General features: G+C 43.8%; 1 protein-coding gene across 3 annotated transcripts in view; it reads left to right on the forward strand.

The window, feature by feature from the left end:
- The window catches only part of LOC147171420 (uncharacterized), a 29155-nt gene extending 12755 nt beyond the window's left edge, over positions 1-16400 (forward strand). For 2 of the 3 annotated variants that reach the window (XM_086079723.1, XM_086079725.1), the window contains 18 exons: positions 1541-1627; positions 1701-1838; positions 2540-2632; positions 2768-2890; positions 3031-3108; positions 3526-3607; positions 4217-4366; positions 4810-4912; positions 5851-5995; positions 6076-6158; positions 6737-6844; positions 6937-7082; positions 7157-7370; positions 7521-7669; positions 7747-7821; positions 8922-9260; positions 9344-9472; positions 12650-16400. In XM_086079723.1, coding sequence (XP_085935849.1) covers positions 1541-1627; positions 1701-1838; positions 2540-2632; positions 2768-2890; positions 3031-3108; positions 3526-3607; positions 4217-4366; positions 4810-4912; positions 5851-5995; positions 6076-6158; positions 6737-6844; positions 6937-7082; positions 7157-7370; positions 7521-7669; positions 7747-7821; positions 8922-9260; positions 9344-9472; positions 12650-14505 — 4098 coding nt within the window. In that variant the 3' untranslated portion in view covers positions 14506-16400. The remainder of the gene's footprint in view (positions 1-1540; positions 1628-1700; positions 1839-2539; positions 2633-2767; positions 2891-3030; positions 3109-3525; positions 3608-4216; positions 4367-4809; positions 4913-5850; positions 5996-6075; positions 6159-6736; positions 6845-6936; positions 7083-7156; positions 7371-7520; positions 7670-7746; positions 7822-8921; positions 9261-9343; positions 9473-12649) is intronic. The other variant, XM_086079724.1, reaches the window with a different exon arrangement.
- The last annotated feature ends 1584 nt before the right edge of the window (positions 16401-17984 follow it).

The raw sequence follows: 17984 nt of genomic DNA on the forward strand, positions 1-17984 counted from the left end.
TTTCATAGATTAGGGGGTGCGGGGTAGCAATGGATGCCCCACCCCTAGGTGGATGCCCTGGGAAGCTGGCACAACCAAGTTACCATGTTGTGTTTTGTTGGCAAGGTTAAGCAATAACTTTTTAACTTTAAACAAATGCTTAAACCTTAAAATGTTGTTATGGATTTTGTATTTTTTGTAGGGATGTTGGAGATCACTTTTTTTGCAGACCAATACCAGTGTGAATTCTCGAGTAGTCACCGATACCAAGTACCAATTTCACTAGTACCTTTTGATACATAAAAATTTCCCCCAAAAAACTTACATATTCAAGCTACATTTTTCCTTAAAATTGCATGAAATCATTGGCAATTTTATATACTCATTTCTATTTCCTGATTGTAAAACAGCCACAAGAGGCACGAGTACCAATACCTTGAAATAAGACCAGATATCCGCACTTGCCCATGCCGAAATATTTGGACAACATTGATTGCAGGAGACTGCTATTTGCACACATATCAAAAGTATTTGTCCAAAGGATCTGTTTTGGCCTGTCCAGGACGTTTTTGGGCGAAGACGCAACGTTTTCATTACAGCTAAGCCACGGAGGCAAGCTACTATCAGTGACATATGCAAATGTGACTGTGTGAACGCCCGCTCCTGATTGGTGGGCTTGTTTCACGCTCGTTCGTGGTTGGCTGCATCCTCGAGCCACGGAGGCAAGCTACTATCAGTGGCACATGCAAATTTGGCTGCGCGAACGCCCGCTCCTGATTGGTTGTTGGCTGCTTCCTCGCGTGTCGGCTTTGGACCATACCTTTAATTAATTTGGTGACAAAATAAAATTGACGATAGCTGAGGCTGATGCTGTTCTCAATGCAAGTACCGCTATTATTTAATGTAAAATCTAGTGTGAATTATTTCCCGTTGATGAGCTGTTTAATCTTATCCCACCTCATCCGCCTTCAGAATTCCTTCTGTATGTGTTTAATAAAACACACTAAATGGTTGTTCTTTGCTTCTTTAGCAGACACGCCGTTTCTCATTGAGTCTGGTCCTTTCCACCACTTCGTAGGAGTTAACTGGGTCGCCGTGTGTTGTATAACAGCCCGTCTCAATGTGCTTTAAACCGTTATAAATAACCAAAAGCTCCCTCGACTCGTTGCTTCCACATCTGCCAATGTATTCCCAAACTGTTTTTGAGCATTGCTAAAGAGGACGGTTGGTTTGAACAGGGCGGGGGGAAAAAAAGGCTCAAAGCGCTTATATCTTTGCAGCTTATGGAATTATTTATGTATTTCTGACTGCACTATTGATGAATACAGAATGAACCTTTTTCAAATAATGGCATGTAAAAACTGAGTGACTGAATAGACTATCTGATTATTTCTCTTAGCTGAGTTTGCAAAGTGTGAAAATGTGGAAAAAACAAAATCAATTGTGAAATGAGGTAGTATGTTTCTCTTATTTCCAGGTCACACCCACAGAGGACATCAATTATTTAGAATCTGAGTTCTCCTTGTCTTGAACCCCTATTTTTCATCTACTTCCTTCTTAGTTGGCCTTTACAGAAGGGCAAAGTGCAGGCCCAAAGGGGGCCCAGGACTCCAAAGAACTTCTCTTCCTAGTCCAGATAACCTGCCAGGTACTCCTGCCTTGTAATTTTAACCACTCACATCAAGATTTCAATATCTTTAAACACTTTCGCCCTCTTCCAGACTCGAAACTGGCTGGTGAAGAGATCCTACGAGGACTTCCGCGTGCTGGACAAACATCTGCACTTGTGCATCTATGACCGCCGCTACTCACAACTCACTGAGCTGCCCAAATACGACCCAGTGAAGGACACGGCTGAGGTGCTGGCAATCTACTGTTCTTCTCACCTGTCACATCAGTCACCTGCAATGTTACACCTGAACAGTCCAATGAGACATCATACAAGACATAATTTTTAGCATTCTTGTAGTGAGAGACTCTGAACCAATTAAGTCCATGAACACAGGTTCCAATGTACTTACTACACTTTTAAAAAGAGAATTGTTGAACCAATTTAAGATTACAAATTGAATTGTTGACCAATTAAAAAAAAAAAAATCACTTTAAATGGTAACAAACGATTGAATTAAGTTAATCCAAAGTTAATATAATTAGTCTAATTAATTATTCGTTTTTTAACTTAACTTAATATATTCACATGAATTCAATTAATCCAAAGTGAATATATTGAGTTTAATGAACTAATTAAACTTAATATATTCACTTTGGATTAACTAACTGAATTCAATTCTGGGTGACCAATTGAAGCACACAATTTTTTTTTAAGTTGGTCAACAATTCAATTTGTAATCTTAAATTGGTTCAACAATTCTCTTTTAGAGTGAGAATGCCCTCACATGTGGGAAAGGAGAACCTCAGTCGCTGAAAAACACAAAGATATCAAATGTAACGCTGTGTCTTTATATTGTGGCGATTCATGTGGGTCTGGTACATGTCCCTCTCAATACCTGGGTCTTCATTCTATTTATTGAGTCTTAACACGAACATTGTTTCTCTTCAGTCAGTGAACAAAATGTTGGCCACCTACTTGTCCCACTTCTCCGTCATCGCTGACAACAAGATCAATTGTGGTCCGGTCCTAACATGGATGGAGGTAGACAACTTTTTTTTTTTTTTTGAATGAATGAAGTACGTTTATAATACACCAAAACGTGCCAACACAAAATCACTGCATGGATCCTCATCTAATTTTGTGAAATAAAGACTGTGGTCAAATGTTGTATTGTAGATTGACAACAAGGGTAACCATCTGCTGGTGTCTGAGGAGGCGTCCATCAATGTCCCTGCTATCGCTGCCGCCCACGTCACCAAACGCTACGCAGCTCAGGCCACCGACGAATTGACTTTTGAGGTAACAACACCATATCAAAAGATCTGTGACCTATAAAAAAAAAAAGAACACATCTGTAGAGTAAATTCTTGTTTTTTGTTAGGTTGCTATAATACACTATAGTTTAACAGGCTAATGCAGGTGTAATTATGTCATGTCAGGTAGGGGACATTGTTTCAGTCATCGACATGCCTCCCAAAGAGGACACAGGCTGGTGGAGAGGGAAACACGGCTTTCAGGTAAAATGGATTATTTTGTATTATTTGTATTACCCTTACAATACACTTTTTTTTTTCCTCCGGTGAGGCAAATTCTTGTTTTGATGATTCGTAGTGATAATGAATACAGGCAATGGATATTTGGAAATATAAAAAAACAACATACAGTATAATACCTCTACAATCATATCCACCCCCAATGGATATGATGGAAAGACATTCTTTTTAAGTGAAATCTTTTCAAGATCCTTGCCGACTGGGCCAAAAAGACGTTGGCCACAGTGGCGTTTAGACATTTCCTGCCCTGAAGCACCTCCTTACCCTTATGCTCACTGACCTATTTCACTTCATACACCCCCCTTGCCCACAATAATGTCCTGACAGCTACGCTCTCCTTGAAACTTACAAGTATATGAGTCTGTCTGTATCTTTTCCCAGGTTGGTTTCTTCCCGAGCGACTGTGTCGAGTTGATAAACGACAAGCTCCCTCCCAGTGTTCAAAGTTCGGTTCCCAAACCTGGTACACCGCCCCCTTTCTCTTTACTACATAGTTTATAGGGATGTAACGATATCCGAACATCACAATACGATATTATTACAATATGAAGGTCATAATATGATAATTATCACGATATTGTGGGGAGGTGGGCGATATAAAAAAAGGTTACAATATTTCAAAAACAAAAGAGCTCATACTAAAAAAGAATATTGTGCTTTTGTACACAACAGCAATGCATATAAACAACCTACAATCTAAGGTTGTAATATTGTGGCACTTGCTAATGCATGGACACATTGAGTTCCTCCACATATTGACTCATTCACAAGCATATTACGTTCCCTTTCATCTGACCATTAGCATGGATTTTAAACATATAAGGGCCAAAACATGCCTTGGGAAAATTAAACTGCACTAAAAAACTAGCCACCAGTGGGTGGTAATGAAAATGGAAATCAACCTGACTTTTTTAACAGATGTGTTGCGTTTAATATCGTGACATGACGACGACGATATTGTGGCAGTTTTAATATCACAATATTGCCATTATCTTTACATCCCTAATAATTGATGTACAACTTTCCTCTGGGATTGCATTCAAGTGGGTTTTTTGTATCTTGTGATCATCAGTATGTAAGAAGCACGGCAAGCTGGTTACCTTCCTGAGATCTTTCATGAAATCGCGGCCGCCGCCGCAGAAGCTCCGCCAGCGCGGCATCCTCAGGGAGCGAGTGTTTGGCTGCGACCTGGGCGAACACCTCCACGGCTCGGAACACGAAGGTGAAAGATATCAGGCAAAATCTGAAATTGTTTGTTTCTAATAGTGTGTGCAAGGAATGTACCTTGGTAGAATAGAAACAAAAAAAATCTCAAAATTGGAAATACTTGCTTGCCACTATAAATACCAACAATGAAATGTAGATCAATAAACGAGTAGCAGCATTAGCCTGCATGTGTTAGTCAGATCAATTCGATGTCTGTTTTTAATCCTCTCAAGGGATTTATTCATAGTGAGGGGGAGAAAAAAAAAAGCTTAATATCACCAGCCCCGCTCATCCATTTACCAGAATTGCAGTGCAATAAAACATTATAGCTCATGATGACTCACTCCGTCTTGTTGCCTAAAACCGCAGGTGGTGAGCAGCTCGCCAGTAACAAAACAAATCGTAACGATTTTGTGTGAAAACTGGCTGTAAATAGCTGGTTTTGTTCTCTGCCGTCAGTCCCTCAGGTCGTGAAGAGCTGCGCCGATTTCATCGAGAAGCACGGCGTGGTGGACGGAATCTACAGGCTGTCTGGAATCTCCTCCAACATCCAGAAACTCAGGTTAATTGAAATTTAACTGATGCTTGACTTTCTTTAAAATGCTTGAATTTGATTGTGGTTTGAAAGTGCTTTCATTTTTTGAAGTTATTATTTTGAAAGAATAATCATTAGGGATAAGTAAATATACTGCCGCAGGTGAATTGTCATTTGCGTCACAAAGGTTTTGTTCACAGTATTTTTTTGTGTGTTTTTTTTTATACTTCAGACATGTTATGTAAATCACTCATGTTGGTGCAAAGCTCGTCCACGTAGCTCCTCTTACCAGCACAATTAACTCATTCACTCCCAGCCATTTTCACTGAAGCAACCCCCTTTGCTCCCGGCTGTTTTACTGGATTTTGACTGATTTTGCAAGGCCCGCACAATATTGTGTTCTATTGCTATGAAAAACATGGAGCCTATCAAAAGAAAGATTAGCCTTTTCTTGTTTCTGTTTTGCAGCAATTAGCATTAGAATATAGCTAAGTTTAAACATTATTCACAAATCTGTTGAAAACAGAGGCCCTGATTGATCTCTTATACTCTGCTGCCACCTGCTGGCCGTTTTTGTAATAACTACCATTGCTTTAAGCATTCTCTTCAGTTCAGAGGCTGCATCAAAGCCTTCTGTTTGCTCTAGCATAAAAACGTATGAATATGTTTTTAGGACCATGGTAATCTTTAAAATAGAACATATTCATACATTTTGGGGAGCAAATGACTTAATATGTAAAAAGTGTATCATAATATTGTAAAATGGTAACTTTTTGACGTAACATTATCCTTAGTACAACCTCTGTTATGATTTTCCTATCTACAGTCACAGTATATATGCTGTGTAAATGAATATCATACAGAAATATGAATTTCCCAGTGTTCAAATGCACAGATGATCAGTAGGATGGCTCCCACTCTGCTCTGCGTCTTATCTAATGCTTTTTTCATGTGTCCACGTTCAGGCACGAGTTCGACTCGGAGCAGATTCCCGACCTTGGCCGAGACCTCTTTCAACAGGACATCCATTCGGTGGGCTCCCTCTGCAAGCTGTACTTCCGGGAGCTTCCCAACCCTCTGCTCACCTACCAGCTGTATGACAGATTCTCAGTGAGTGTGAGCCTGTTAGTGGTTGCTAAAGAGTGAATGGGAAACGAATCCTCTCCTTCTCGCTTGCTTTATCCTCACAGGAGGCTGTGTCTGCAGCCACAGATGAGGAGAGGCTGGTTAAAATCCATAACGTCATCCAGCAGTTGCCTCCTCCACATTACAGGTTTGCTTCGCAGTTCGATGGCGCACCCTGGTGGCTACAACTGTAACTTTATGTTACAAAATCGGAAGTTGGCCTTTGAGCCATAATTCAGAAATAATAAAGACTGACGTAACTCTAATTTGTGCTGTGTATCAAATGAAATCTAGTAAAACCATGTTTTCAAACAATTAAGCTCATTGTATTTGGCAAAGAGCTGTTCTTGAGCAATACATTTGTGGCTGTACAACTGTACAGCATCCTATTGAGAGCTGTTGCTAAAATCGTGCCCCTCTTGAGGCTACATAAGGTAACCAAAATAGTAGTAATAAATAACTATGAAGTAATTGTGCAGCACTGAACATATGTCAGACCTCAATGAAATGAACATTTTGCATCACTACTTTTTTTATTTATTTTTTAATCTGGACAACAATAATATTTAACGGCAATCCATGACAATACATTTTTGGAATATACCAAATCACAAGGTTTGGTAGCATCACATGTAAATACATTTTGCACAATTTCATCATATTGTGTAGACTAGATATGTTGTTCTATTTTACAAACAGAAACTTACAATGTTTTTTCGTGTGCAGGACGCTGGAGTACCTCATGAGGCACTTGTCCCATCTGGCCACCTTTAGCTCCAGCACCAACATGCACACTAAAAACTTGGCCATCGTGTGGGCGCCAAACCTGCTCAGGTGAGTCAGACATTAAAGTGTAAATTGACAGCCCTCACAGTGCAAATACAGTATCTTGAAGTAGGTTGTGACCGTATGGATGTGCGTTTCAGGTCCAGACAGATTGAGTCGGCCTGCTTCAGCGGCACGGCGGCCTTCATGGAGGTGCGCATCCAGTCGGTGGTGGTGGAGTTCATCCTCAACAACACAGATGCGCTTTTTAGCACCAAGCTCAGCGCTGTCATTCGGGAAAGCACCGGTGAGTCCGCAAACCACACACATCAGTGGGTTTTGTCCACAAGGTGGCGCTGACTCCACACATTTGTCTCCTAGGTAACAATACCTTATCCAGACCAAAGTCGCTGCTCGTGTGCTCCCCGTCCACCAAGTTGCTGTCTCTGGAGGAGGCTCAAGCACGCACTCAGGCTCAGCTGAGCTCCCCAGCCACCACCCCCTGCCTCAGCAACAGTGATTACATCGAGGTCGGGGAGGGGCCTGGGGCTCTGATGGGCAAGTTCCATACGGTCATTGAGCTGCCGCTGGAGAGGTGCGTTCAAGGACCGTTTCTGCGGTTGAATGCTTTATTTTGATGATGAATATGACTGCATATAAATAATGTTAGCATTGGGATGACATCAGAGATGTAACCTAATTCTAATGAGGATAAGCCCCCAATTTTCAATTCTCTGTTTTATAGTGTCAAGCGCGCTCCAATCAAAGCCAAGAAGTCTCCTGTGGGCAACTGGCTGTCCTTCTTCCACCTGGGTAAGTCCCATTCTGTGTCCAAGCGTAAACTGAAGCGACATCCCAGCGAGCCCAATGAGATAAAGAGCATCGCACTGCCAGGTGGGTTCAGTTGACTCGGCCTGTTTTTCATTTTCGGTTTTATTGATGCATGCTGTTCACTTTTCTTGCTGAAATAGGTGGCAGAGGTGACAGCGGTACATTGCGCTCGGCAAAAAGTGAAGAATCGCTCAACTCGCTGCACAATTTGGAAGGTAATCAGCAATTAAGTCATGCCTAATGCCACTTGTATATTTTTTTAAAGCTTCCACACGTTACAGTTAAATAGATATACACGTATTGTCCACCCACCCATAATTTGTCACAAAATTAATAGTGTACTACTGTATATGTATGTAACATATAGCCGCACCAAAATTAAATTAATTTTGCACATTATGCAAATACATATAATTGAATAAGGAGGTTGAACATTTTCAATGGCGCTGTATGCTGAATTACCACTAATGTACCGTAAATCAGTACTCATAATATTGTGAAACTGTGCACTTAAAGGTGTAAGTCATTGACGCAAATCGGAGTGTTAAAATAACCATATTTTTCACACACATATCTTTTAAGAATTGTATAATGTAAAATAATGATGGGTGGTTCGTGACCGAAGGTACGTGCGCGCTCTCTCTCGCTTCGCGGAAGCGCTGGGAAGGCGGAAGTGTTTGGGAGTGTTTCTACCAGTCCGTGGTAAAAGACAAGCGTGTGCCAAGGCAGATATAAAAGTGTGTCAAAATAATAATAAACCAAGAATGCAGTGCGACCCTCTGTCTCCCGGTAGCTCATGTTGTTCGACCATCGGGCCGAAAAGTTTGGCGACATGCAACGGGAGTTAATCTCCTCTGCGTTCCCCGAGCACGGTCAGAATACAGAGCAGAAGCACAAAATACACAAATAACTGCAAAAAGGTCAATTTTTGTGTAGTGTTGGTTCCACATAAAAAAAAATTAATAGGTGAAATAGCAAACCACAAATAGGTGCTGGTTAATTGTTTGTTAAAACAGTTTTTCATAGCCAGTATTTCGTGTCACTCTGGTACTATACCAAAAACACTAGCAAATGTGCACTGGTGCAGTAATGCTGAAAGACGTGCCAAAAAAGTATGACAAAGTCTCAGTGCTTCATTGGTGAACAAGGATGTGTAATTTTTATTTAAAAAAATAAAAAAAATGTATTAAATTTTTTTTTAAACTGTTTTCTTTACTTGTCAACAAAAGACCACAATACATGAATTTTTCAAAATGAATATTTTTTTTCTGTGGACTGTGGTTTTAGTCTTTACAATCTTAATTTCCCCATACAGGAGAACCTCCAAAATACCAGCATCTCCGCCCCCGCTCCACCAGCGAGGCCGTGCCCGCATCCGGCAGAGACGACTCATCCACAACCAAAAGCAAACCTCCGTTCAGTCAGAGCAGCGCTGAAGAACTTTCACCACCCCTGCCGGAAGACGACATTGACCTCTACCCGCCCGTTGCCGGAATGTCTTCCTTGGACTTTGACCCCATGTCCTTCCAGTGCAGCCTGGCCTCTGCGACTCCTCGGGTGGCACGAAACAGGGAGGGGCTCAAATTAAGGAGGGGCGAGTCAGACGCCGCCACCACTACGAACAACATCAACAGCCCCGTGCAGTTTAGAAAAGGTAAGAAGGTCACCTCCAAAAAGAAAACACCAACAGATGTTCATCTGCCTCACCTGCACCTCTCACGTCTTCTCCTCTCACAGCGGAGACACGTGAAGCTCTGACGGCAGATGGGAAGGAGCCCCGAGCGCCGTACCGACATTGCAGCCCACGCAGCTCAGCGAGTCAAGCGTCGGTGCTAACGGACTCCACACAGAACCTGCCGGATCCTGGTCAGTATAACTCTCCTTTAAAGCCATCACTTCCTGTACAGTGCATCCAGAAAGTATTTACAGGGCTTCACTTTTTCTACATTTTGTTGGTAAAGAAATCATATATATGTTAGTATTCAAAGCCTTTGCTCACTACACTAGGTTTGCACAATACACTTTTATAGACATATAGGGCACATAACACACTTTGGGGGGTGGGGTAGGGTGGAAACACCGTCTTCACCCTACAACTCCCCTCCAATTTTAATACACCACACAACTTGTGGGTGGGGGGGGGGGGCTTGTGGGGGTGCCATCGGTTGGGGGCCGCAGTATAGAGCAGTGCTGCGGTCCCCTGTCCGTGTCGCCACCCGCCCCCCCCCCCCGCCCTATCTATTTTTTTTTAATGCACCACATACACTCAGCAACATGCTTGGGTGGCGGGTGGATCGGAGCGTGGGAATATCATTTCCATCGGCTCCGGTTCACCTGCTCCTAATTTTAATGCACCACACACACACACTTGTATATACACTGGGTGGGGTCACATTCACGGTTTAGGGGTAGAGTTCGCCAGTCCGCGAGCTGGCGGACTCAGTAACAGGGGTTAATTTTCACAAAGAACGCTGGGGTGACGACCGGGGCCTTCCCCCGCTGGGCCTGGGGTTCGGGGGTGTCGGCCGCCCTCCGGTGCCCCCATCTCCCCCTTCTGCCCCCGGTGTTCCGTCCTTCCACACGGCGGGGGGTGGGGTGGGCGTGGCTGCCCTCTCCGCTCCGCTGCCCGGCCCCTCTTCGGCGCCGGTGCCTGGGTGCGGGTGGTCCCCGGGGGCTGGGGGTCGGGGGTTGGGGGGCTGCCGGTTGGTCGGGGTGGGGTCGGGGGGGGGGGGCGGCTTTGTTGGGGGGGGGGGGGCGGTGGTGGGGGTTGCGGGGTGGGGGGGTGCTGGGGGTGGGGGGTGTCTGGGGGATTGGGGGCATGGGGGCGGCTGGGGCTGGGTTGGGGTGGGTGGCGGGGGTGGATGGGGGTTGTGGGGGGGGGCGGGGGTTGGGGGCCGGTGGGGTGCCTGGTGGGCCTGCAGTGCCCCGTCCTGCTGCGTTGGGCCGGGGGCGCGGGCCGGGTTGGGGCGGGGGGCGCTCCTGCTCCTGGGTTTGCTCTCCGGCCGGTGGCCCTGGTGGGGCCCGGGGGTCGTCCTTTGGCGCTGCCGCGGCCTGGGGGGCCCTGAGGTGTTGCGCTTGCTCTGTTCCGGCGGGGGTCGACGGCTCCCCTCTTTGGTGGAGATTTTCATGCATGCCAGATCCACCACACCAGCATCTACCGAAACTCAGACACAATCTGTTTCCTCCTCAGGTTATTGAATCGGTGGAGGCTGGTGTCTCGGATCTCACGCGGCTTCGTCTGTCCTTCCTTCCTTTTCTCGGTCTCTCCGTTGGTCTCTTGAGGCCTCCCTGATTTTATGTTTTTTGGATTTGTTGGGGTCTGGATGTTTCTTGGGCTGGGGAGGAGTTCTGGTGGGGGGTGTCTGGTCGGTGCTGGATTTCACCTTCCTTGGTTTTCTTCGGTCCCCTCGGGTCTCCTGGTGTTCGATTTAGGTGAACGGTATGAGATTTTTTTTTTTTTTTTTTTTTTTTTTTTTTTCTAATAGGTTTTCTGGTGAGCTAACAAACACACGCACGCACGCACGCACGCACGCACGCACACACACATACTCACCCACACACACAAAAAAAAAAATGTATGTATGTATGTATGTATATATGTATATATGTATGTATATATGTGTATATATATATATATATATATTTAAAAAAAAAAAAAAAAAGAGCAATGATGATGACATTTCCGAATGAACAATACTGAGCTCTAAAAAGAAAAAAAGAAAAAAAAAAAAAAAAAAAAAAAAAGACAAAGCCTTTGCTCAATGCCATAAGCGTGTCGAGCCTCTAAAGTAAAGCCAAGCGCCACCAAAATTTGAGAGATTTCATGATTTTATTTTACTGTATACCCTTTTTTAACAAGTTAGAGTGTTAAAACCATACAGTACTAGAAGAGTAGATCAACAAAAATAGGGACGTTCTTGACTACTTGTCACCGATACCAATACCAAGTCCCAGTACCACTAGTACTTTTTTTAATGGTAGGAAAATGAAGCTTCATAAATCACTTGCAATATTTTTTACTCCTCTAGATTGTGCTTTTGGTTTAAAGATAAAGGCTAGTGCAATGGAAATGGATTAAATTTCCACTGCATTTTTAAACCATCTAGAAGAGTAAAAAAATATCACAAGTGCTTCATGAAGCTTCATTTATTTGTAATGGCAATATTCTGTTGTTGTAATTTCTAGTTCCTGATAGTAAAACAAGAGGGAGACCGATATCCTCGGCTGCTGTCGTGAGAACCGATACCTTGAAACAAGGCCGGGTATCGGCCCGATATATACCTGATATCTGTACTCGCCCATCCCTAAATGAAAATACAGTTAACCCCATTTTGCCTGCAAACTGTTTGATCCAGCCGATTCCACCCACCCACCTCTTCTCGACTGTGGCAACTTTTTTTTCTTTTTTTTTTTTACTTGTACCACTCCACCTAATTCCTGATGCACTTATAAGAATATCTCATCTGTAATTTGATGCCTTTTGGAAAATGTTCCATCTTTCCTTGCTTGTTTATGCACAATAATTCTTACATCGAGTAAGTCTTCCTGGGCTGAAGCAAGCGCTATACTGCAGCAGTTTGCCGAATCGGCAAATCATCATCTGCGTCAGAATGAAAGGTTTGTTCACTATTTTTGTCATTGAAATGAAATGTTTACATCAAAAGTACTAGAGGTACTGGTATAAATAAAAGTGTTATGGAACAGCCCTACATTTCACTCTTTATGTTGATGGGTAGGATTTAGCTGACGGTTACAGGTTACAGGTGGTCAGACAGTACCACTGTCCTTTTTCAATTGCAATGAGAGGAGCATGCTTTTGCCATGTGCACGTGTCCTACTGACTAGCTGGATGCCAATTAAAGACACTCCTTGTGTGTACAAAGATGTGTAAAAAGTTCTGTGAATACATTCCGCATGCACTGTACATAGTTAGCATTTTCATGTAGATTCTTATGAAAGCTTTTGTGTCCTGTCCCATCACGTCTTACCATAGCTTTGTTTGTCCTGTCATACTGTAGCGTTGTTTGTCTTCTGCCCCCCCAGGAGCAGATAGACTTATGAGTTCAGTGTCTATTCTCCCTCCTCACCCTTCCCCGACGAGCGCCGCACGCAAACTGGCGCTGGCGCTGGCCGAGTCAGCGCACAAGGCCAGCGGCGACTCTCAGAGAAGAAGAAACCACCCGCCTCGCCACCTTCAAAGACAGGAAGCTCAGGACAGGCCCGCTCGGCCGTCGGCTCTCGATCTCCAGGCGTGCCCGCAGGCGTACGCCGGCGCCCCCCAGTGGCAAACGCCACTGCACCTCTTGCCCACACACTTATACTCGCAGGCGGCGGACCGACGGGAGAGTAACTTCACGCCCAACGTCAGCCCGCTCGGCTCGGGCAGCCTGGACTCCAGGCATGGCGACGTCACGCCGTTGAAACCCACCTATCAAAGCGTGGGAGTCTCGACTCCCACCGAGCACGTCTGCTCCCCGCACAGCCCCTTAACTTCCCCGGTGTACGCCAACACCGACTCCATCAACATCTTCAACTTCCGCGCTGTTCTTGCCGAGACCTCCGTGCCCGCCTCCATTGACGAGGTCCTCCCGCGCCCTTTGCGGTCTCCGTCATTCCGCCACTACGCCTACAGGGCGCTTGAACCGCTCGACGACGTCTACCACAACCTGCGCCATCAGATTCACGGCGGGAGACTCGCTCACTACCCTCGACCCGACGCTCTGCCCCGTCACCTCTCGGGGGCGAGACGCATGTATAGGCAGTCGTCGGAGAGCCGCTGCACTTCCTCGGGGTTGGGACCGCCCCTGTCACCTCAATACCGACGCTACTACCGAGGCGAGCACCCTATGGGCGCTAACCAGCGACAGCAGAGTTCCGAAGACTGCTTCGCCCTGCACCCCGCCATCAGGAGGGCACACTCCTTCCACGCGCCGCAAATTAGTCGCTACGAGCTGGCCGGCACCGACGGCCCGCCCGCTGACTTTTATCCTGAGCAGGAGGCGGCTTATCAGAGGCTGCTTCAGCCCCACTTTGAGGAAGTGCTGTATAACCCGTACCCGGATTTCAACCCTAGCGACTGCTCCCGATATCCTTTTGATCCTTTCCAACGCAACAGTTTTCGCCAGCGTCAGCCTTACAGGATACGGTCCACCAAGGAAAGAGTGCCACCCGAGTTCTACTACTCGCCATGTCACGGCCGCCCTCTGGATCAGGAGCTGTTCATAGACAGTGAGGACTCGGTGGTTTACCAAACGCGGGAGAATAAAAAAATGTCTCCCTACAAAAGTCCAGTTTTGCCGGCTGGCTCGACGGGAAGAGAGATAATGCACATAAGGAGTAAGTCTGATCCAGGAAACGGGATGTTGTCCGCCGGCGGAAGGGACAGCCAAAGCGCCGTCAAAGCCACGTCGCCCACGTCTCAGGAGCCGCGCCGCGTCCTCGTGAACGAGAGCCAGCAGGCGCCGCTTCGTAAGATCCCCTCGCTGCCCGAGAGGGGTTTCGTCGAACTGAGCGATCCTTTCAAGAAAGCTCGAGCCGGCATCCTCAGGAGGCCCGAGCGGTCACAGAGCACCCGAGAGAATCGCCACCAACATCATCACCGCCTCGCCAGATCGCCGGACGGCGAACACGCCGGGTCTTTTTCCTCTCAGCCCAACAGAAGGACTCAGAGCACTAAAGTGAGGCCGGCGCAGTACGACCACATGGCGGGGGTTTTTTACGCAGCTCCCAGGCCTAAACCCACAAGATCCACTAGAGCCGGGCTAGGGTACTTGCCGGCCCCAGACACCACCACCTCCTCGGCCGCCGCTCCCCACGGGCACAGGCTGATATCCAAGGCTCTGGCTCAGGAAGCTTTTTATCAGTCGGCAGTCAGGACTCGCGCCGGCGTCCGTGAGTGATGCCCGTCGCCCACTGCTTTTTATGTCAATGCACAGCGGGGCCAAAGGAGAAGAGCACTTTATCCTCTGCCAGACCATCTGACTGTTTTTCTTCTTCTTCTTTTTTTTTTAAAGCCTTTCATTGAACCTGCTGGAGCCTACCCAAAGCTGCCACTAGGGGGAGGGGGGCGGATGCATGCTGCTAGTGTCACCTTCAACTTTAATTATTCTTTCATTTCGAGCAGGGCTGTGGAATCTATGGCCCATATATGACCTAACATGCAATCCTAAATACAAAAACAAAGATAAAAAAACAACAACAACATTGTTGCCTTTAAATAGACATTTTATTTGACAATAATGACAAAAGTTAAGTGACAAAAAAAAATCTGAAACATAGCCGGTAAAAAAAAATCTATCCATCTATCCCCAACATTGAATTTATATATCATGTCATTATAAACTACTTCAGCCTTAATTAAACTTATAAAACATGATTCAAATTTTGGTAATGTGATGTGTGCATTGACACAACTTGGGATACAGCAATTTAATTAATTAATAATCGTCATAATTTTTCACACGGACTAATGTGACTACAGATGTTGGCGGTTGTGGCGAGCCGGAAGGAAAGAGTCAAGACTATCCAAAGTTTTGGATCATTTCACACTCAAGGAAAATAAAGTACAACATGTACAACAGAACGTCTAAAATCACGAATAAAACATAACGTATGAATGTTAGCTAATTTAACTCTTTCAATGCCAGGGTTTGTTTTTCATGTCTTTTAAGAAAAAGAAAGCCATACACACTCAAAGTCATGGATGACGTTGGAATGGTGGCACCAAGTGTACAAAATAATACCTGCACCTACGATTAGTCACTTTTCAGGAGACTCCAAAATGACATGTTTGTTCAACCATTAACATTGCAGCATCAAAGAAAATAAGCCATTTTCATTACTATTGATCGATCAATAATTGTTAAAAAATAAATAAATAAATAAATAACAACCACATGTGTAGACTGACAAATAGTATAGATTTTTGTAAAAAAATATGAAACTTACCAAATTGTGACTTGACTATTCATGCAAAATCAATGTATATCAGGTTAATCAATAAGATGTTTAGCTGAATACTCAATTTTTAAATTATTTTATTTTTTACATAAACATTGTCCAAAATTTAAAGTCACATCCATCAGCTTACATGCGTATGGTCTGTGATGGGACAAAGGTTCCTCATCTCTGCTTTAGACTCTTTCATTTCAGAAGACAAAATGGCTGTCATGTTTTCGTTGCGTACAACCCAAGGGAAAACAAGGTAAACTTTGATTATTTCGATCTCAAAAGTACGCTTAAAAATGTGTATAGATTAGGTTTTGTTTTTTAATTGTCGTGCTGTATGTTTTGTATAACGACACGCAGCTAAGCTAAACTAAAACCATGGCCAATGTACTGTACATGTCTCATTGCAGTCCGCTCAGACTGGAAGCACTTTGTAAGAAAACACATTGTCTTAATGCATTCGCGTGACTCTCCTTCAAACCTCTTGACAGAAACATTTGATATATTTTTCTGTGTGGAATCAAAAATGCTTGCTCGCTTGCCCGGAATTGTCGCTAGATGCAAAAATTAGCACTTTTTTCAAAACTGGAATCAACCTCATTGCGATCTTCAATGTTTTCCGATATCATGAAGCTACCGTATATCCGCTCTCTACCTTTGACGCAGTGAGAAAAGTCTATTTTTGTCTATTGCTGTTTTGTCACACAAATGGTGGAACCGTGACATAAATTATTATTCAAACGGTGTTTTACTCTTTTTAAGTTATGTAGAGGAATTTATAAGACATGTTCAATACATTTCATTTCTAGTGCTTGTCTTAAAAAATGAATAAATATATTATCATGCATTCCAAAAAAAGTGACTATTATTGTATTAGCTTAGGAATGATACTGAGTGGCGTTTCTAATATTGTGTCTACGTCAAGTAGTGCTCGCGGTCACTAGGTGGCGCTCAGACACCTCACACTGGCCTTCACGCCCACAGCGGTTTGATTTGATCTCCTTTCTGTGCAGATTCATGGGCGACTCAGGAGACGGCCAGTTTTGTATGTGCGCATGTTAACGACATGAGCCGATGTTGGCATGTGGCAAAGGTAACATTTCTGCTCCAGTTTGGCATGACGTCGACGGTCACAAGCATTATTGTTTAATTCATGCGCACATTGGCATTCAAAGGTGTACGCTCGCTCTTCTCCTTCTTGTCTCATAAGCAACACGTTTCCATTTTCATGCCAGTGAAGGTTGAAGGCAAATTATTTATGGCACGTTGGAACAAACACACACACACACACACACACACACACACACACACACACACACACACACACACACACACACACACACACACACACACACACACACACACACACACACACACACACACACACACACACACACACACACACACACACACACACACACAGACGGCCTCTAGCAATATGTTCAAAAGAAATCTTTTCATATAGGCTGGATGGTGATACAGAACAGCCAGATACACAGCACATGATTTATTCAGCAAGGAGTAGTCCACCTGGTTGACAGCAATCTATAGATTTTTGTGCTTTATTAAGTCTTCTTTTCTTGAAAGGGAGAATTGGCTTCAAAAGGGGTAAAGCATTCTTAGTTTTCACATTCTTGGAAACTTTGCACAAACTTTCCAGTGGGAAGGGATGTCAAGAGTTGAAAGTTGGAAAAGTTGCACATTAAAAAAAAGAGGAAGCGTGGGACCTGTTTCTTTACTTAAATTTGTACTTCAGACAATCAAATTATGTCAGTGAAGATTTTGACTAAAAATTAACCCATTTAATTAGAGAATTTTTCCGTAAATTGTATTTGTTTATGTGTTAACACAAACAGTACAGTAATCCAAACGACATATTCACATTTTACTGAATAGTAGGCTACTGTATACAGTGTATATATACACAAAATATAATTTAATCTGGTTACCATGGTATTAATCAAATTATTCATGTTTTTAGTTACATGAAATTACAACAAAAACGTGAATGTTTGGGGAGGGGGAGGGTGCTGTTTAAGAAAAAATATATATAGCGGTTCTCAAACTTGTTGCACTACAATATATTTTAGCGTAAAGAAAAAATTAAATAATAAAGGAAAAAAACAGCTTAACAACAAAATGACCAACATTTAAATTCACTAGAGTAGTAGGCCCAAGTGTTTATTTAAAAAAAAAAAAAAAAATTATTCCTTGAAAGTATTTTTCATATCATAAGCTAGTTTGAACATTAACTGTTTAAATATAGCAAAATTAAAAACAAAACCTACATAATTAACGATTCGATCGAAATGTATTGCACATCAATGTTAAACACATTTTTTTTACCCAAGTAGAAGTTCCAAAACATCTCAAAGATGAAATGTAAATATTGTACTCAAAAGTTCAACACAACTGAACTGTTTTCGGCAGT

The sequence above is a fragment of the Leptonotus elevatus genome, chromosome 7 (genome assembly GCF_054856555.1).
Source record: "Leptonotus elevatus isolate MCC_2025b chromosome 7, RoL_Lele_1.0, whole genome shotgun sequence".
Taxonomy (NCBI): domain Eukaryota; kingdom Metazoa; phylum Chordata; class Actinopteri; order Syngnathiformes; family Syngnathidae; genus Leptonotus; species Leptonotus elevatus.